General features: G+C 31.2%; 3 protein-coding genes across 4 annotated transcripts; 2 read left to right on the plus strand and 1 right to left on the minus strand.

Moving 5' to 3' along the window:
- Positions 1-415: 415 nt before the first annotated feature.
- Positions 416-3,418, minus strand: LOC148192727 (uncharacterized). Of its 2 annotated transcripts, none has more exons than XM_088098215.1 (5): positions 3,292-3,418; positions 2,517-2,692; positions 1,690-1,788; positions 1,439-1,590; positions 416-1,052 (listed from the first exon to the last, which is right to left on the minus strand). In XM_088098215.1, the coding sequence occupies exons 2-5, from the start codon at positions 2,685-2,687 to the stop codon at positions 665-667; spliced, it is 810 nt and encodes a 269-aa protein (XP_087954341.1). In that variant the 5' UTR covers positions 2,688-2,692; positions 3,292-3,418; the 3' UTR covers positions 416-664. The 2 variants fall into 2 exon arrangements, with proteins under 2 accessions (XP_087954341.1, XP_087954342.1); XM_088098216.1 differs by having other exon boundaries at positions 3,307-3,416.
- A 5,671-nt stretch (positions 3,419-9,089) lies between these two features.
- On the plus strand, positions 9,090-11,137 carry LOC148192728 (uncharacterized). Its single transcript, XM_088098342.1, has 2 exons — positions 9,090-9,596; positions 10,123-11,137. The coding sequence occupies exons 1-2, from the start codon at positions 9,280-9,282 to the stop codon at positions 10,985-10,987; spliced, it is 1,182 nt and encodes a 393-aa protein (XP_087954468.1). The 5' UTR covers positions 9,090-9,279; the 3' UTR covers positions 10,988-11,137.
- Positions 11,138-16,085: 4,948 nt separating this feature from the next.
- Positions 16,086-19,761, plus strand: LOC124839581 (uncharacterized). Its single transcript, XM_088098205.1, is given in 7 exon segments — positions 16,086-16,237; positions 16,554-16,884; positions 17,459-17,675; positions 18,042-18,093; positions 18,096-18,578; positions 18,933-19,031; positions 19,306-19,761. Coding segments are annotated over 7 exon segments (1,518 nt in total). The 5' UTR covers positions 16,086-16,158; the 3' UTR covers positions 19,563-19,761.
- Positions 19,762-22,438: the final 2,677 nt, after the last annotated feature.

A 22,438-nucleotide genomic window follows, 5' to 3' on the forward strand; every position in this document is an offset into this window, starting at 1 on the left:
GGACTTATGAATCTAAAATTAAGTTTTGCAAACAATTTTCTTTTATTCTAAATGTTTTTTCTGGTTGCAAACTCCATTTGCTTTTGTTTTTACAAAGATGGATCGTGATCCGTTATGACCCTGACTGCAACAATGGGCACAGAAATAAATAATAAAATAGTTCCCCCACCCAACAGGAGCAGTTGCAAGTGGTATGAAACTATACTTGCTTTTGTAAGGAGTGACTCACTTTCCAGGCCCTACTTTATCTTTGTAAGAACTCAAATCTTTGGATCCATTCCTAATGAGTTTTAGAGCTAAAGAGCAAAAATGAAGTCCCGCGTTTAACAATGGCGGAACAAAAAGATGGGCAGGCCAAAAATAAAAATATCTTATAACGTGAGACATACCAACTTAGAAGTAAATACAGTACACGGATACAAAACTACATAATTCCAGCTTCACATTGTTTTCAGTGGTATACATAATTTTATAAAAGAATAGTCTCAATTCCCATGAATCGAGAAAAATAAGAACGTGAGTAAGGCCTGTATGCATTTCTGAAAACTTACCAACAGGTAGAAACAATGGAAAAATAAAACGTTCATATATTACAATGCTCCAACATCAACAACCAAAAACTTTCACTAAGAATTGCTTCTAGTACAGTGTAAAAACTATCACCCTATAAAAGCCAATTGACAGTAATATTGCCAAGCCATGTGAACAATGGGAACTGAACCAAGGCAATAAAGAGCAAGAGATAGTGGTGTCTGCTTGAGTCATAACTCCTGACCTCAGCAAAAAGAACTCTCTTCATTGTTTTCACCAAGAAGACTCCCATGCATAAACAGGTCCATGGCATCAGAAAGTAGTAGGAGTAGCCCAATATTATTCTGCCAAGAACAGCTAAACATATGCCAGTGAAAGTATACCCAGCATATGCTATAATGTCCAGAAGGGGAGCTTCCCCACTGCCCAATGAAAGTAGTGTCACCTTAAGTAGTGCAGTTTGCATAAACCAACCAAGCAATCCCTTGATAAATAACAAGTTCAAAGCTTCTGGACTAAACCTGTATACAGTTACAGCATCTTAATAAGCCACGGTCCATTTCAAACCGGAGGAGGGGATCAAAGAAAAATAACAAAGATAATATAGTTAGCAATCTTTGTAACATCTAAGAAGCTCAAAAGTTCATCGGCTTATGATAAAGTTCTTACAACTTTCCAGTTAGAAATACAACATAAAAACATTTTTCAAAAAAAAAAGTTCATACTCTCATTGTATGGCAATAGGATATAGTTGACAACATTTTATCCATGGTAATTTGACAGTGCATGTATGAACAGGAAAGTGGGGAGCAAAATTTCTAACTAAGTTTGAGAAGAACAAGTTGGACAACACACATGTCATTACTATATTATTGGATTAAGGTAGAGGAACAAGGGGAGTAATTACTTTCCATGAAGACCCAACGAGAGGCCAGCTAGAATGACATAAGTACCAAATGCCATTAATGGAATATATAGGTCTGGTGCATTTATGTCATAAATTGGGGGCTTATAAGAGAGCCTACCCCCGACTGGCTCAGTTATTCTAGTCCAATGACCCTGAGCCAGAAAAGAAGAAATAAGCAGCATGAAGATAAAATAAGAGAACCAAATGAAAATTTAAGGAGAAATGCAGAAAATGAAAACATTAATGCTTACCCTGTGCAGGAATGGTAACAAAACCACCTTCAATTTGTTCTTAACATAATGGTCATTCACTTGGAAGTAGTATTGGGGGTCAGAGAAATACCGACTTATCTGTTATTCAATGTTGAAATATTAATTTAAAGATGAAAATCTTGTATTAACATTGAGAGACTATCCATACTCGAGGCACATATAGATTGTAAATCAAGGTCCACCGAGCTATTTAATGACATTTTTCAGCTACATTAGTGGTATCCCCTCTATAATCAGTCAAGCCTAAATTGATTGATATACAGTCATGAGCAGAGGTAAGTGCCATACCATCTATAAACTAGATTTTAAAATACACCATGGATCATTTCAATTTTCTTCAAATAGAAAACCACAAACACTAAAGTCCAAAGACGTGCACAATAGCTTCTGAGGATGGATAGATCAGTATTGCTAAGAATGTATACAAACAGCTTAGAAAAAAGGGATTGAATTTCTTTTAAGAGGTTACGTCACTTTTTTAATTATGAGACGCATTTTAAGCCAAACAAAGATAGGGGTAAACAAAACAACTTGAACTTCAATGACCACATAAAATTAACAACTACCTCAGAATATACAAAAGACATGTAGGTCTTCCAAAGATTTACGAAATAAATATAGGCCTTCATAAATATGGACATGAACACAATCATTCAATTTATCTTTGGATATCAATTTAGACCCTAAATGGTACTTTTACACTATGAGCTATGAAGAATAAAACAATCACGCATAAAGATTTAGAACAACAACTTCAAGTCTCATGTATCATTGGGCGAAAATTCAACAATGTTATTTGGTCTTACATTGCTTTGGACATACTCTGAGCTTGATCCTAATATCTTCCCTCCATAAGCACCCAATCCGCCTCGAATGAGCCCTGAACCAGCAACATTAAACGCACTTCCGAAAGGATTTGGTGGCAAACTCGCTTGAGGCTGAGGTACCCCAGGTTGGGATCCAATATTATTGTACATTCTCACTGCCACCACAAAAAGAAAACAACCAATCAGAAAAAACTATAATGTGAACATAAAATCAACACCAAGATAACCCAATACACGACTAAGCAAACCCTCTTCTCACGAAAACACGTCATTCCGATATGCAACGAGAGATCCATTTCATAAATAGATTGCCACACCATAATACCATAAAAGACAACAATTAACAAATCACTATCAATAATAAAAAAGTTTGAAAGAATGAGTGTACTAAGCATGAAGGTAGAAAACCCCATTTCAACAAATTCTGTAACTAGAAATTGGAACAGGAAATTCCATTTAATAATGATTATAAACGCTATCACCAATGCAAATGTACGCCAAAACAAAAACCGTAGATTCAAAATCCATATTGAAAAAGGGAAATGAAATTCGGAGTGGCGTGCAAATTAAAACGACCCAGTAAGCAAGAGAGGGAAAAACATCAAGCTTTAAACCCCAAGGTGAGAGCAAGGGGCAGGAGCGATTATGGGTATGGAGAAAAATGAACAGAGTTTGTATAGATAGTATAGATTAATATGAAAAAAAGGTGAAATTAAAAATCTGTGAAGAGGCTTGAAGCAGAAGAAGAAGGAACCTCGGCGAGACGAACCACGGTGTCAAGAACTATGGCTCTGGTGAAGGAAGTGAGTGAGATCTGAGAACAGAGAAAGAATCCACAGCAAAGGCAAAAAAGGTGATTGGGATGAACTTCCTTGTTTCATAAAATGGAAGACATGTTTTTAATTTAAATAAATAATCATGTTTTAATAACAATTTGATCTTTTGCAAAAATTTCGTTCTGTCAAATTCTTTTTTTTTACAAGAAATATTTCTAAATATTAAACGTATTTTTTAGTCTCTCACACAGTTGTTTTTCTTATCCTTCAAAAAGAAATGCAAAAATTAGTCACCTAATTATCTTCTAGTTTTTAAGTTGTTTTTTGAAAATCAATCCTGAAAAAATAACTGTCTGAAATGGGCCACCACTTTTTTTAAGAATTAATTTCTGAAAATTTAAGAAACTAAAATGAAAATATATTTTATGACTAATTTATAAAAAATGAAAATTTTAAACAAAACACATAAACTGTATGTGTCCATCATCTGGGGACAGAAATTTACAATTTTCATAACACTAAATTTTTTAGGGAAAAATCAATTATATTTGTCTCTTTTCTTTGCAAACTTCATTACAATATTTGGTTTTCACAAGTTTTGTCCTTATTTAAAATTTCTCTTTACACTTCCCCTTTTCCTTATTTTGTCACTACTAAAGTCATTAATTTATTTTGCTAATTAATGTTTTATTGTTATATTTATTCATTACATATTTAACCTTTCAAAATATAATCATTATGCAATTTAACTTTTATTGTTTTAATTTTAAAATAATATTTTTTTAAGAAGTTAAATCACTTGCAACAATATGTAAAATAATATAACCCTCTAAGAAAATTAAACTTTAATAGTTGTTCTTATTAAAAGTGATTATTTTTAAATGTACCTTTCTTTAACTAGAAACAAAAATTCCTAATTTTACCGTATAAAACATAAAAACTTAAGATAATGAATTCTTTATTAAATATTTAATAAAGAAACTTATTGAAATCTGTATACTATATATATTATTATCTTTAGAAAAACAATCAAATTAGACAATGACAAATAAAGTGTACTTCTAAAAAATATTCAAAAAATGTATATTACGTCATTATCCAAGATCTGAGTTTTATGTTTATTTTTTTTAAGTTGTATTCTTTTATAATATGTATTCTTTTTTAAGTATAGAGAAAAATCTTATTATTATCGTGAAGTTCGATTTTAGTATTGAGAAAACATTGGGACAAGAAGATTAATATATTCATCAGTTTTGAAATTCAGGTAAAGTGATTTAATTTTTACTAATAATATTCTTACTTATATTATTTTAGGAACGGTTGTTAAAGGAAAATGTTGTTAAAATAAAAATTTATATTTGAAAAAGTTTACCTATGACTTTATTGGATTTCTAAAAATGTTAAGGAAAAAGTTAAACTTATAAACGTACTATATTTGCATAAATGAATTAATGTTTACATTTATTCAATAAATTGATTATTTAGATATACGTAAAGGGATTATATATATATTTAGGTGTATATAAACTGTGTGATAAAATTATGAGTGATTCTTCCTACACCTCACTGCTTTCATCCTGCACCCCCAATTTTACTGTTTTACCCTTCATTAACAAAAAGTCAAAAATTAATACCGCATTTCGAAGTGCGTTTTAATTAATTTTTTCCTAACCGCACTTCGAAGTGCGTTTCTTATTTAATTAATTTTTTCCTAACCGCACTTCGAAGTGCGTTTCCTATCTATTTAATTAATTGTTTCCTAACCGCACTTCGAAGTGCGTTCCTATCTATTTAATTAATTTTTTCCTAACCGCACTTCGAAGTGCGTTTCCTATCTATTTAATTGTTTCCTAACCGCACTTCGAAGTGTGTTTCCTATTTTAATTATTGTTTCCTAACCGCACTTCGAAGTGCGTTTTAATTAATTTAAATCCAAAATAATATTTAACATTACATATAATAATTATTATTTAATTCAATAAACAATTTAATAATTATTTCAATTTCATAAAAAATTAAAAAACTTAAATAAAATTAAATACATAATAAATAATATATTAAGAAAATAATAATATGTTGAAAAATAACAAATTCAACAAAATTTAACAAACAAATAAAATAATTCAAAATATATTAAAACAAAACATTTTATTTAACAACTAACATAAAAAATTAAATTTATTATACTAACCTAATAAAAATAAAACCTAATAAAATAAATATATACTAACCTAATAAAAAAATTAAAAAACTAAACCCTAAAAATCTAACGCACTTCGAAGTGCGGTTTGTCTCAGCAGCCGCAGATCGAAATGCGGTGGTGGGTTTGTGCTTTTCGCAGATCAAACTGCGGTTTCTCTGTGAATGGTATTGGAGGTGCAGGAGGGACTTGCCGCATTTCGAAATGCGGTTTCTCTGTGAAAGGTATCATTGGAATTAAAATATATTTTGGAGGTGCAGGAAGAATACCGTGAGGTGCAGGGAGACTGACACTAAAATTATAGACTTGGCTTTGTTGTAAATATTACATTTTTCACAATTGAAAGATGTGACTGATAAAAATGTTATTTCAGAATATTTAAAATTTTATTTATACCAAAGTGACTAAGGATACAAATATATTTGTTTTCAAAAGAGAAATTAAAGAGATGTTATAGAACTACTTTATACTTTATGTCATCAAAGTCCAAAAGTTTTGATTCCAAAGTTACAAGCAAGGTGTATCTTATAGACAAAGTATCGATAACTACATTAACATTTCCTTGCTTGTGCTTGATCGTTGAAAGAAATTGTTTTACATCTCCATAATTTATGAAAATAGCCATTTTACTTTTCATAAAGGTAACTTTTGAATTACTGGTTCTGGAAATCTTCATTGGAACAAGTTTTCTAGAACATATATAATACCTTTAGAATGTAGTTAGTAATAATGGAGATTCAGAAAGAAAAAGCCCACTTAGAAATTTAGCATAGTCATATATCAGGAACAAACCCAATCCAGGAAAAAATGTGCAAAACGTCTCGACAACTTCTTTTTGCACTTCTATACATTTCTTCATGCACCCCTCTCTAAATAAACTTCTCATTTTTCCTTTCTGGATTTTGTAATCCGAAAGTAAACAATGTCTTGTGGATTGTACAATTCGGAGCTTTTTACATTGCACGATTCACAAGTTAAAAATAACTTGAAGACTTAAAATAATACATAGTTTCCAAATTGCATAATCTAGAAGTCATTTGACTTTTACTGTACAATGAAATCAAAAAACTTTTCAATTATGTAATTTATAAGTTAAAAATAATTTTTAAATTGTATAATTTGTTTTAACTTCTAAATTGTATAATTGAAAAATTATTTTTAACTTTAAATTATATAATTAGAAAGTTTTTTTATTTCTGAATTATATAGAAAAAAACAAAATTATTTTTTTATGGGGTGCAGGAAAAAAGTGTATAGAGGTGCGGAAGAAGCAGTCCAATTCAATAGTGTTTTATTGAGGTTTGTAACAAATTCTGACCTAACGTATTATTAGGTGAAACAAAGGACCAGAGTGTATTATGAGGGGCAAATTGGAAATAATACATATTAGAAGAATTTATTTATAGTTTAGGCTTAAATAAGATTTCATTGTCTGTTATCAGTACCAAAATTTTTTTTTACTTCAAATTAGATACATAATAAATTAATCATTCTGTTTTAAGTTATTCTAATATTACACGTGATGAAAGTTCTACTCCTCACTTTTATGTTAGATTGTCTCACTTCAGATAATCTTTTAAGTCTATTATATTATAATAGATAATTGATACAAAATATATTAGTTATTGTTTCGTTTATTGGGGCTCAGTCACAAAACTCTTTCACAATTTGTCTTCTAGTCGTCCGATCTCATTCCAAACTCTGTTGTTCACTCTTTCGTCTGGGGAACCTATAAAAAATTCTCCGATGTCAAAGTCAGTACAGGAACCGTGTGGCGATTCAATAAAATAACAATGATTGTGCAGTAAATGCAACCTATCTACCACTTACCTCTGACCTGTATTTATAGTTTTCGCCATGGGTTTGGGATTAGTAAAAAGTTAATCACGACCCAATTCCAGCCCAATGGCTCTAATCACCATTTACCTTGATCCTAGTCTTAATGACCCAGTTTACCGACCAGTCGGCCTTGCGCAAACCGTCCGTACGGTATACCGTCATTACTCATCCGAGTGGAAGGATGAATGGTCGAGTCGCACAGCGTGTAGTGAGTAGCGTGTAGTGAGTGTTTATTTCAGCCGTCCGTCAATGCTATCAGAAGAGTAAAAAAGATTGAAAAAATGTCGGCCGTTAAATTGGTGTTAGCATTGCTCTCAGACCGTCCGGTCCGTATTCGTTGCTCTCGGACCGTCCGGTCCATATGGTACATTTATTATGATAAAAATAATAATATTCAATAAGAATCAAAAGAAAATTATAAATATTCGAGGAAACTAAATCAGAAGAAATATAAATACATATTTGCCTAAACAAAATTATTTAATTAATTAGGTGCTCAATTTAAAGAAAAAAATGATTAAATACTTAAAATAAAAACGAGGTTTGAAATATATAACTCATTTTAGCCTATAATTTTAGACTTGTATACATTTTTTAGTAAAATTATGAAAGGGACACGATTTTTCATTAATTTTTTTAGCTTACTTCGATAAATTTTTTCATAATTTCAATTACTTGTAATAGTAATAGAAACAACTTATAATTTATTTTCATTTTCTCTTCAATTATAGAAGCATGTTATACAACAATCACTAAACCACTTATATACAAGTGTTTAATCAAGTTATTTAAGCTAAGTTGGTTGATTAAGCTTTTTACTTCAAGGGATCCAAAGAGACAAATGCTGAGTCAAGGGAAATAGCAATTTATGTATTTCAACTAATTCAATGCTTTTTAATTCAACCAAGAGTAGTTTATGAGGTTAAGAAATAGCCTCATCATGACACATATTTCAAATCCGAATCTTCCAAGTCATAACACTTATCTGATAATGACATATAAAATAATTATGAACTCAATTGAAAATAAAGATGGTTATACCAAAAATCATCTTTTACAAACCAATCACAATATAATTTCTACTTACGCAAATAAAACACAACTCATACTTTATTTTTGTAAAAAGTATTAGCATATAATAAAATGGGTGTGAAAGTGTAGAGAGCAGTTACTTTTAAAAAATATTGCAGCGTTGTTTCCTGCAACTTTAGAAAACACTACCAAAGGCTATTGTAGCTTCTTGCACTGTAGATGATTTCGTAAAATATAGCAAATGTTTTGTACAAACATAAGATGACATAGGATTCTTATATGTTTCATCCTAATGCATGATATTATTAAAGTAGGGAAAAGCTGATTTGGAAAGTTAAGATAAGAACCACTAGTAGTCGTCACAGTCCACTAATTTCTTGAAGCTTCGCTAAATACAGTGCCACTACCTTTTTCTTTATTGTAATCTTAGTGATGCTACTGTCACTATACATTCCAAATTCATTATAAATGTAGAACTCCACAACAATAATGCAAACATTGGTATTGATAATAACATTTTGGTGAAAAAACAACATTGGTTGATCTTGTGAAAAGAAAAAGAAAAGAAAGGTGGACAATAAATGAAAGTAAAAGCAGCATTCTTTGTTTTTTCCACTTTAATTGTCTTTGATCTTTACCATTCAAAACGTATAGTAGCAGAAATATTATAGAAGTATATATAGAGGTGCCAAATTGTTTCTGGCTTAATGTGGTATATGAAAATTTGACATGAACTTTAATTAATGATTGATACGTTATCCATTGTTGAACTTTAATGTGGTTTTTCATTTCCATATCTTCACTCATAAGGAACTGAAACTGATAAATGGTGATAAATTCTCCATTGGTTGAGTCGTGAGTGTTGGATAGAGAGAAAAGGTGAGAAAAAAGAAAGATGTATGTGACTAGGCCTTTGTCTATGTATAGAAGATCTCCAAGTACTCTTTCAATACCACCACCAGATGGTCCATATTCAGGTTATCTTGTGATCACAGATGAAGAAGCAGAAGCAGAAGACACGTGTTGTTGGCGTCTGTGCAGGCATAAGAAGGTGAAGAAGCTACCTTTCCCTCAGGACAAAATCTTCTCTATCACTCATGCATCAGAGTATCAGCAAACTTCAAACACCAAGGTCTGGTTTCTACCTGTGCCTGATCACCCTCTATCTTCCAACCGCTACTATGTCATCAAAGCCAAAGGCAGACATAAAGGGTATGTTACCATGTATACATCACTGCATTATGATTTCGTTCTCTCTATATACTCAGTATACACTAACAATTTAGTATCATTCAGTGTATATATATATTTGGACAGCTAAACTAATTTTGAATTGAGTTTAAGATGCAATCAAAACAATTGCTTCATTATTTATACCAGTTTTACAATTAGTCAGGCTGAAGTCAGAATTGTAATATTAAGGTCACTTAATTCTTCTTAGAGGAGTAATGAGGCGTGGTTTTGGAAATATATGATCTTTCTCACATTATGAACAAGAAAAGAGATAAAAAGCCAAATTAAAAACGATGGTTTTTCTCGTGCAATTTGAGTATTTGACTATGAATGAGTTTCGTTTGAACTTATTCGGCCTTTTTGTCAAACTTGGATGCAACCAGAATGCTGGTTTATGTAAAATTTATCCGAGGGCAGTGAACGTTTGATGTCTTAGATAACATGTGCCGTTGTACAGTGAAAACATTGACAGTGACAAAGTTGGAACTATTGTGTGATTTTGTAGGAAAGCATACAAGTGCTCAAGAGAGGGGGACATTGTGACATGTTGCTTCACTGACATGTTGAATGATGAAAGGCCAAAGCCTTTCAATCTGAAGGACTTGTACCAAATTTTCAAGATTCACAGCCACCAGAGTGATGGTTTCTTTGGTAGGTCCATAACTCCTGATGGAATTCCCCCCTCATTCCTAAGGAAAAAAGGGTGGAGAATGGAAATCTCAGGCTCATATAGGTCATGCAGACTGAGTGAAGCTCTAGGAGTTGATGCTTCGCTAAGGGAACAGCTACCAGATTTGAACTTCCCCATCTCAAGAAAACGTTCACCTCCTGTGACAGTAGGAAAATGGTACTGTCCATTCATTTTTGTGAGAGATGGGACAAGAATGAGACAGCAGATGAAGAAGTGCATGTATTATAGCATGACTCTTGAGCAAAGGTGGGAAGAGGTATACTCTTGTGGGAGTGAAGAGAGTGAAGGGGGTGATGGTGTTGTGGCTGTGAATGTGAGTGTGGAGAGAGAGATGGTTATGGTGTCTGGCATTAAAGCTACAAGGAATGGAAGCAGTGATGCTGATGGTTTCTTTTGGTTTAGGGCATATGATCCATACAACAGGAGAAAGGCTAATGTGGGTTTGAGTTCAGCAATTGTTGAGCACATGAGATGGGTGCAGGAGGGTGGAGGATGGGCCCATGGTCATGGAAGAGAGAAGATGGTGAGAGTGAGGGAAGAGGCAAGAAACCAGAGTGAGTGGCTAAGGTTTGCATGCTATGTGTTAGTGGAAAGTTTTTGTTTGAGGACACTAGAAGGGAAGTTAGTGTTGAGATATGACTTTAGGCACATACACAACGTTAAATGCAAGTGGGAGTAAGGATCTAATAAACAAGTACTTTTGTTACTTTTTCTAGGATTAGAATTCAAGTTTTATGTTTTATATGGATCATGTTCAGATAAAAAGTATTTAGAAAACTCTATCTAAGTTTTATTTTAATGTTAACTCCACAAAGTGTTTTTGTTTGCACTTATGTCATACTTGTAATACATGTGCATGTATTATGACAATTTATAAATTGAAGGTTCAGAAAATAATTAAATATTGAATTTTATAAACAACATTCATATGATATTTAGTTGATGAATGTATAATCTAGCCTTAGCATTCAGCATGGGTCCGGTGGTAATCTCCTCTAGGCAGAGCTTAGATTTACTTTTGGAAGGAAACCTCTTCTTCTTACATCTAATCTTCACGGTTAAATTTTGTCTTCTTCTTCCCTTTGGTTAGTCTTAGAAGTCAGTTTTTCTATCTTCTTTTCAATTTATGTCTTCTCTTCCTTATGTGAGTTCCTAACAAAAATAGTTTTGGCAAAACCATCTTCGTTAGTCATAGAATCAATAGTAGGCAAAGGCAACAAATCTATGGGAGTTAGAGGGTTAAAACTATAGACTACCTCAAATGGAGACATACAAGTAATAGAATGAACTACCCTACTATAAGAAAATTTCACATGAGATATTCATTTCTCATAAGTTTTCAAATTTTTATTTACAAAACATTTAACGAGTTCGATTTACCACTTTAGTTTGTATAAGGATGAGAGGTTATAAGGTTTCTTCTTTAACCAATGCTTACTTACCTCTTTTTCTCTTAAAAAAAGGCTTTTACCATTCTTTATTTTTTTTACTTTCCTTCTTCTTGCCTCTTTCTAGAATTTTCTCTCTTACTTTTTATTTCACTTCATCTTAATTTGATCCTCACAAACCGTGCTAAGAGATAAAAGTGTTAGGGACACCTTTTTCTCTTTAAACAATAAATAATATTATTAGTTAGACCATCATGAGTTATCTTTTTATCATATTGCCAAGGCCTTCCCAACAACAAGTGACTCGCCTGAATAGGTACTACATCACATACTACCTAATCGACATATTTACCTATAGAGCAAGCAATGTTCACCTCCTTATCCACCACTAATTCTCAATCCTCACTCAACAATTGCAAAGCATAAGGACTATGGTGTATAGATGTCACTAAACCAATCTTCTCCATTATTTGTTTACTGACTACATTTGTAAAGCTTCCTTCATCAATGACGAGAGCACACACATTTCCCATAACCATACATCTAGAATGGAAAATATTCCTTCCTTGAATCTCATCCTCCTCCTTATTCATACTACCCAACAACCTTCTAACCATAAAAAGATCTCCATCAGAGGTGGTATTTCATACTCCATATCCTCCTCGTCACTACTAGATGATTCCCCAATGGAATGATCACTAATGTACTACCCATTCTCCAACAAAATTATAGTTCTCCTATTGGGACATTTAGCTTTTATATGTCCTCTACCCAAACATTTAAACCATTTTTTTTAACTAAAATGTGAAGAATCATCATTATTAGATTGAAAAGTTGCTTTATCGCTTAAAGACTCTTTTTCATTAAATGAAGTAGCTCCCTCCTTCTTAGATTTCTCCTTATCCCTTCATGAGGTGAAAGACTTCCTATGAGAGCTTCTTCTCTTGAGTTATTGTTCTACTTTGGTAGTTTGGTGAAACAAATCCTCCAAAGTCTCATAATGGTGTATTTCCACCACATCTTGAATCTCCCTATTTAATCCATTCAAGAATCTAGCCATTGTAACTATAGGTGTTTCTTCTACATCAGTTTTCATCAAGGTGACCTCCATTTCTTGGGCATACTCTTCAACACTCTTATTTTCTTGTGTAAGTCTTTATAATTTGTTGAAGATCTTCTTTTAATAATAAGGAGAAATAAATCTTTCCTTATAACTACCTTTAATTGCTACCATGTAGAGATTAACAACCTTCTCCTTCAAGTTATGTCTATGGTAATTGTATTCCACCAATTCATACCATAGCCTTCAAACTTTAAGGATGTCATAAGAACCTTATCATCATCCTCATAATCATAAGAGGTGAAGATTTGGTTAAGCTTCATTTCCATGTCACGTAGGCTTTCGGGTCAATAGCTCCATTAAATTTAGAGATTATAATTTTCCTCCACATATTATCTCTTCTAGGTGTGTTGTTCTCAAACTCCTCTCATCTTTGGTCTCGCCGGTCTAAAACCATGCTCCTCTTCATCATTATCCATCCCAAGCATGTGGTTCCCAAACTCCTCCTTTTGGCTCCTCCTTGGTCTAAAAACATGCTCCTTTTCATCATTATGAATCATCATGTTTTCTTCTCCTTCTCTCCACTCCCTCCAATCTCACACTCACATTTGCGCTAGACTTTTGGAGTCTTTCAAACTACTGTTGAGTGTGTTTTTGCATTTGAGTCATTTGTAAGTTAAGCTTCTCAAGTACTACCATAATTGTCACAGTCTTAGGTGACTGAGGATCACTATTTTGGAAAGAAGTCGTGTCCTGCAAGAAAATATTAGTAATAATATATATATATATATATATATATATATATGTATGTATGTATATATATATATACATACATACATACATATATATATATATATAACAACTCTTCTAAGTGTTTTACATAAATTTTAGTTGTATATCATCCTTATAAACTCTCTTTTTAAAGTATTTTCTTACATCTTTTCACTCAAATTCCCTTTAATGTTTGGCACAGAACTCCAATAATGACAAATCAATATGAAAAACATTACGAGATCTAAATATTGACTCAAGAGGTCAAAGAAAATACAAATCTCTAAACAAAACTTCAAAAAATTTTAAGAGACATATAAAACAATAAAAATAGAAAATAATAGGACTACCACAAAAAGTTAAATGAGACAATGCTGAGACTCTAAAACAATGAATATAATTTCCATAATTTAGATAGTTAATTATGACTACAATTAATAGAAAAACACATACAAATAGATAATTTCCATAAATTAAATGTAGAAAAGCACAATCTAAACAAAACTTCAAAAAAATTTAAGAGACACATAAAACAATAAAAATAAAAAATAATACGACTACCACAAAAAGTTAAACTAGACTACACTGAGACTCTTAAAAAACCGAATATAATTCAATAAATTAACAATTATAAGCAATAATGCAACATAATAATTGTGTGTTGAACTCTACATTTTTTCACTCTTGGATCCTTACTCTTTTTTTCCTTTTAGGACATATTTGTTTCCTTTGGACTTAAATTCCCTATTCTTTCTTTTTTTTCTTTTTTTTTTCTTTCAATTTGAAATTCAACACACAAACAAAGAAAACTAAACAGATTGCCTTCAACACGAAAACTTATGCAAGATCAATTTAAATAGTTAATTATGACTACAAAATGTAGAAAAACACATAAAAATAGATCATTTCCATAAATCAAATGTAGAAATGCATAATTTAAACAAAATCATATACCACAAACATTCAAGAAATGTTTTATGTTTTTTTTAATATGAAATAAAAATAATATAAAAGAGAATATTCAAACTAGAACCTTATTATAAATGCCAGATGATATGCTCTTGTACAAGAAAAAATATGATTGCTTCTAGATTTGAATCTTGAAGAGAGGCAATAAAATAAATCAAAGAGAATGTGAAATAAGACAGGGATGCATTTAAATGACAACATCCATTTAAATGCATTTCCACATGCCAAATATTACATACCAAATTACATCCATCAATAATTTCGTTGAAAATCCTTATAAATATGCTTAACAAGTAAAAACACATAAAAGTTTATTATTCTAATACATATTTAAAATTTATAGATATAATTTCATCGTATAAACTCAATTCTAATGCAGTTTAGAAACAAAAAAATCTAGTCACAGCCCATCCTCTCATTACCATTTTCTACTTTACATTGATCCATTACTCAAGGCTCATAAAACATGATTTATATTCATTCTTCAGTGAAATCCTATAGGCTAACAATTTAAGCCTTTCTTCACGCTACAAAATTCCAATATCCAAAAGTCGGTTTCAACATAAAACATAATACAATGCCTAAAAACTTCAAAATTTCATTCAATTGAACTTTCTCGCAATCTCCCATTTTCAATAGTTAGCATTTCTAATTAAAAACATTGTTTGTTTTTCTTTATACAACTTAAAAGGAAAGTTTGTTTTATCTATACACTAAAAATTTCATCAACGGTAAGAGTATGATTTTATGATTATACATATATAAAGATTTGCTTAGAGTGTAAGAAAGTTACGTGCAAAAGAAAAATCTACATACAAGAAAAAAAATATTTCAAAGAAAAAAGATATAAAATAAAATTACTTTATTTTGAAATAGAATCGATCCAAAATGATCTTAAGACTTTAGTTATTCAAGGTGCTATCAATTTTGAAATGGATGAAAGTGGAGAAAGAAATTGAAAAAAAGATTGAGAAATGGGGTTTTGGTTGATAACATGGCTTGAAAGAAGAGTAACAAAGGAGGTCTAACCTTTTTCATATTTTGTTCCTTATCTCCCTCTTTAAAATTATAAATTTATTTTATTGCATTATTATTTTATCTTTCATCTATGATTAGACACGTTACAATAACTCTACTGTTACACAATATAGTTTGAATAATATGTCTCTCAACATTGTCATAAAATAAAATTTTATTTTAATTGTATTATGCTAATAAATGGAATGTTACATAAAATATTATTAAAAATAAATTATATAATTAAGCAAAAATAAATTGATTCATTTATTTCTATAAAAAAATTCAGATAAAGTATACCATTTCAATAAAAGAAAAACATTTAATATTGTAATTATGAAAATGGTGGATTTTAAGAAAATAGTTAAAACATGAAAATGAAAAAGGAAAAAAATATCTTTACACAAAGGCAACAAAATTTTTGGTTTGCACAATTTAAGTCAAGTCATTTCCAAAATCGCTGTCAACGTGTCGGCACTACTGGACGAGGCAAGTCGTCGTTTTCAAATTCTAAAACCGACAACTTTTGGTTTGTGTTTTTTTGATCTTATGCTACAGTGAGAGTACTATATAACGCTAGAGTAAAAGTTCTACTTCTGCAACATTGAGTAACTAGCTTTCCATGTTCTGAAGAGAAAAAAATAGATGATGATGATGATGATGTCTCACTGTGTTTTCCCTGTTAATCCACCTTCCACTCCTTCACCCTGCTTCCACTCTAAAGGTACTTTCCTTCTTGCTTTCTATGATAAGTATATTACTTTTCTACAACCAGTTAAACTCAAATCTCATTCCACGAATTTTCAGGCTTTTTGTGCTTATGGGGTCTTATACGATGAAAAATTTGGGGAACCCAACTGATATTTTTCTATTATAGGTGGAAAAAATCCAATTCGAAGACAAACAACTGTATATTTTATTGTTAAAATAGTGCAGACACAATACACTGTCAGACTCAGATTTACATATTTGATTGTGAAATGGTATATATAATCAAATTGGGATTGCTCATGACTTGTTCTTGTTTTTGTCAACTTCAGTTGGAAAGCAATGGTCTCAGAGATTTGCTTTGAGTGTAAGGCCAATGCACCCTAAGAGAGTTTCAAGTGGCTGCACTGTGAGAGCAACTTTGGGTGATGGTGATAAATCTATCGGAATTCCCCGCCAATGGTACAATGTAATTGCCGATCTTCCAATAAAGCCACCTCCACCGTTGCATCCTCAGACTTTTGAACCAATCAAACTAGATGACTTGTCACCCCTTTTTCCTGATGAGTTAATCAGACAAGAGATAACCAGTGACAGATTCATAGACATACCGGATGAAGTTCTCGATGTTTACAAGCTTTGGCGCCCAACCCCTCTCATTAGGTTTGATTATCTATCGCTTTTCCTTGGAGCTATTTGAAATGCTATTATTGTCTAAAATTTATTGAAAATCACAAAAATTTTGTGGATCGTGGTTAATTTTTTTTAGTTCCTTATACACAAAATTTAAAATCGACCGATTTTGATACATTTTAATCCTCAAACTTTATATCTTTGATACATTTTAATCTCAAATTTTAAATAGATATAGTCTTTTTAAGTCAATGGCATTAACTTTTTTTTCCAGTGTTATATGGTGTTTTATGTTGATATTTGCGCTCGAATGACCGTGTAAACGACTCAAATGTCTAGAATACTATATAACATGTAAAAAAAAAGTTAACATCAATATATTAGAAGGAATATATCCATTTATTTTTAATGTTTTAGATCAAAATATATCAAATTTCGAGACCAAAATGTATCAATGTTTGGAAAATGGATGAATTCTAATTTTGTGTTTAAGTTTAAGACTAAAAACATATTTAACTTTATTATCTATCGAGTTTTAAATAGTATGTTTCTAGCACTTCTCTTGGAGAAATTGTCTGAGGATTATCTGCTCTGATGAATTTAGAGCCAAGAGGCTGGAAAAGCTTCTTGATACGCCTGCTAGGATTTACTACAAGTACGAAGGAGTAAGCCCAGCGGGATCACACAAACCGAACTCTGCTGTGCCACAAGCCTGGTATAATTTACAAGAAGGTGTCAAGAATGTTGTGACAGAAACTGGTGCTGGACAGTGGGGAAGTGCATTGGCCTTTGCTTGCAGCATATTTGGCCTTGGATGTGAGGTATGAGTTGGATGCACTGAGAACTCAACTAACTGAACTAATGGTTTTTCTCAATCAAATGTTACTAATTTCCTGGTAGTGTTGGTGTAACTGTGTTATCATGCATGCATCTTTGTTTAGAACTAACAAGAAAAATGTAATTGAAACTGCACCAAATTAGTTGTGCACTCCAAAAACAATCATCAATGGTCGTTTCTTGTTTGACCCTTGTTCTGATCTTTTGTTTATCTTCAATACTTTTGTCCAAGGCCAACAAAGTTAGCAATAATTGAATGATTCTGAAGGAAATAATGGAATTGTGCACATGAGTTATTGTAGCTTAGATTATGAGACTGTGTTGTTTAGTTGAGTGGTTTATAAATATAGGTGTGGCAAGTGCGCGCTTCCTATGATTCAAAACCTTATCGGAGGTTGATGATGCAACATGGGGTGCAAAAGTACATCCATCTCCATCTATGATCACTGAGGCTGGTCAGAGAATGCTTCGAGAGGATCCATCAAGCCCAGGGAGTTTAGGAATAGCCATATCGGAAGCTGTGGAAGTTGCTGCTAAAAGTGCTGATACCAAGTACTGTTTGGGGAGTGTACTCAACCATGTTTTGCTTCACCAGAGTGTTATAGGAGAAGAGTGCATCAAACAAATGGAAGCTATTGGTGAAACCCCTGATGTCATTATAGGATGTACTGGTGGTGGCTCCAACTTTGCAGGGCTAAGTTTTCCATTCCTTAGAGAGAAGCTCAATAAGAAAATCAATCCTGTTATTAGAGCAGTTGAACCTTCAGCATGTCCTTCCTTAACAAAAGGGGTGTATGCATATGATTATGGTGATACAGCAGGAATGACTCCATTGATGAAAATGCACACACTTGGACACGACTTTGTTCCAGATCCAATTCATGCTGGTAATAATATGTTATGCTGATAGGGTTTTCCGTTCTAGAATTTAATTTTGGAAGTGTGGTAGCTTGTGTTGATTTGGCCCTTTAAGATATGGTCCTTGAATGAATTTGTCAACTTCATGAGAATTTAATGCATGAATCTATGAACTTTTAAGACAAATTTAGTTCCCAACTTGGTTCAACTTCATGACAGAAGGATTAATTTGTCAGAAAGTTGATAAATTCAAGGACTAATGGTATTAACAAACTTCCAAGGAGAAAATCAACATAGGTTTTCTTTTCTGGATGTGATGATGTCTTTTTACCATTACATTTGTTAGTGTATATCCTTGTATTAACATTTTTTATCATTTTTAGGAGGTTTGCGTTACCATGGTATGGCACCATTGATCTCACATATTTATGACTTGGGTTTAATGGAAGCAATTTCAATTCCACAAACAGAATGTTTTCAAGGTAATTCTCATTCTCATCTCACTTGGCACAATAATAACTTGCTTAGTGACTCAAGTTTCTCTGCTGAGTTTTTTTGTGTTGTTAGATCAAAATACGCTACTTTGGCATGTTAAAAGGATTTTTAATACATCTTAAAACATCAAAATCAATGTACCTCAGTATATTTTAAAGACACAAAAGAGGTCAGTACAAAAAATCTCAGTAGAGAATCCAAAATTCGTACTTAGCAAAATTAAGATCATATAGGATGAAAGTGTTGTCTTTTTGGTTACAGGTGCTATACAGTTTGCTAGGTCTGAAGGGTTGATACCAGCTCCTGAACCAACTCATGCCATAGCTGCAACCATTAGGGAAGCTATTCGTTGTAGAGAGAGCGGGGAGGCCAAGGTTATTTTGACAGCAATGTGTGGACATGGCCATTTTGACCTGCCAGCTTATGAAAAGTATTTGCAAGGTAACATGGTTGACCTCTCATTCTCAGAGGACAAGGTTAAAGCTTCACTGGCCAAAATTCCTCAAGTGATTCCTTGAGTTGAGACTCACATGGCTCTCTCAACACATTTATGTGTCTGAGTTTGTTTTAGTGCCTGCTTAATTAGGTTCAAAATTAGGGAACACTTGATACATCTCAAGGAAACTACAAATAAGTAGATTTTTGCATCTTCAATGTGTTTCCAACGCACTTAATTATTGGAATAAAATCATAATCTCAACCTGGGTACCTTTTGCATTGTGCCTTTTTCCATGTATACATTAGAATTAGTGGTGTATCCATTTCTCAAAAGTGAATAAATTGTGGTGAAACGCTGTTAAATTTCCAAATTTGATGTGTATGGTAGAACTCTTAAAAGTGAGTTGTTCAATCCTTTGACAATTTTATTAAGACTTTAAACCTAATTCAATTTCATAAAACTATCAGTATATAATCAACTAGTAATGAGTGAACTAATTGTTAAGACAAGATTGTCTAATAATTTTTATTTTGAAATTTAACCAAAGTGTCTAACGAAATATTGTCTATCAAAATTACTGTCTAGGATAACGCATTAAACGATATCTATGTCTAGACAATATCCTAAATGCAAACAATATAGACTACTTTAAACAACTTGATAAACAGACCAACATAAATATTATAGTACACCCATCATGTTAAGCGATATAATAAATGTCTAACGTTTTAAATCTAAATGTATTCTTTTGTCTGTCGTAGCATTTCTCTTTATATATGTAGATCTATAAAGAATAAATACTTTATTAAAAAGTTATGCGCTGATTCAAAAGAATGTTAAGAGATATAAAGACATTCTGAAAATGTTTCCTCAATGCTTTATGTCTGTTCAATCTGCCTCTGTAAAAGCAACACAACATTTATACTCGTACAAAAGGCTACACACCTACATCAAAGTCAATACTTCTAAGTAACAAATCTTTCTTAAAGTTTTCTATATAAAGAAGACCACATGAAGAGAGGAAAACAAAAATCATAATTGCAGATATTCTTATGTTACCAATATTCTCTTACTCTTGTGTCATCTGCCTCTTTGAAAAAGAAATTTTTTTTGACAAGTTTTCTAGATAAACTTTGTATTGATCTAAATCTTCACTAAGAGCTTTTCAATCTTTACTTATTTTTAAAAACACTGTTGTTTTAAGATAATCAAAAGTGATTTAAAATACTTAGCTGTTTAACTAAGGGAGAGTTAAACGTTTATAATCAATTGGACTATCTTATACCAAGAGTGGTTATACTCATTCTAAACAATGAGTGATAAAATTCAATGTATCTTTTCAAAGATAATGAAACCCTTAAGAGAGTGCTTAAAGGAAAACTAAACTTAATTTAGTTAAAATAAATCGGTATAAAAACGTATTTTTCATTTTTGCTCTTCTTTGTTGTGTTTCTAAAAATTTTCGAAAACAACGTCGAGAACTTATTGCAAAAAGCTTTTCAGACTCTATTCAAAACTCTTGCTCTTTTTTCTAGAGTTTGTATGTTATTTTAAAGTTCAATTAACTTATTTTTAATTAATGATAGGTTGAGTTAACTTATTTTAAGTTCTCTTTACTTGTAACATGATTTATTTGTAATCAACAAATTTGATATGTTGTTAAAATTAAGAGAAAATGTAAGAAACTTTTTGTTATAATGTCAAGTTGTATTAGAAAACCTTACGGACTAAATTTGACATGCTCCAAATAAATCAATATACAAGTACTTGACACAATATTATTTCCATTTGTTTAAAGAAATGTTAGTTTTAGTTTTATTATTACTAGAATATATATATATATATTTCTCAAAGGTTATTTTATATATTTTATAATTATTATTACTTTATTTAACATCAGTTAAATCACGATTAAATATTCCACTAATACTGTGTCTTAATCGAACTTGAATAGACTAGTTTTGATATACAAAAATTGAATTTTAAGGATACATGAAATGATGCGCACGCTTTGTTCTCGGAGACGTTTTTGGTTTTGCTTGATAAGACCAATCAAATCGTATACTTTGCATGTGGCCTATGTATACGTGGATGTATCACTGATTAAACACATAAGACAGGAGTAGGTGGGGTGCTTAAATTTTCACGTGGCCATTTAAATACATTTATGTTGACTTGCTCAACCTAAAAGTTTTATGAAACTATTGAATTTATGATAAAAAAAATAATTAGAAATTTAATTTTATATTTAACTTTTACATATTTTTTTTATTTGAGTTTTAATATTTCTTAAATAGAATCAATTTGATCATTTATGTTTAAAAAATGTGGAATATCAAAATCTAAAATATGTTATATATTAGTTATATATTTTAGTTTTATATTTAACTCTTTGAAATAGGTTATGTTAAAATATGAAAGGTATCATTTGTCAAATTTTAGAATATACCATGTGTCAAACATAAGTTTAAGATAAAAAAATCTAGATTTTGATAAGTGACCTTTTCAAATTACATCAAAGCTAATTTAATGAAATGGACCAAATTGACTTTATTCAAAATATATTGAAAGTCAATTCAGTAAAAAGATATATATGATTGTTGTCTTCATTAAACATTTTTATATTTTTGAATACTTAAAATTTTTATATTTTATAATAACTAAGTATTTCATGTTTAATTTCTTTTCATTTGGATAAGATAAACAATTTGCTTACTTGTATTTACGGTTAAAAATATGAGATTTTATGGTTATAGATATTGTAATTAATGCAAAATAATTAATAAATTTTATTATTTTAATTAAACATATGTTAAATAACGAAATTGTCATATTTTTTCATGACTTCCGTATCAACAGTGAAAAAACAAAATTCTCATTATCATGCAAATAACGACAACAATTTTTTATTATATAACACATTTTCAATAAAAAAAATTAAAAAAATCATATTAT

Source organism: Vigna umbellata, chromosome 9 (genome assembly GCF_029865625.1).
Source record: "Vigna umbellata cultivar VRB3 chromosome 9, Vumbellata_1.0, whole genome shotgun sequence".
In the NCBI taxonomy this organism is placed as follows: domain Eukaryota; kingdom Viridiplantae; phylum Streptophyta; class Magnoliopsida; order Fabales; family Fabaceae; genus Vigna; species Vigna umbellata.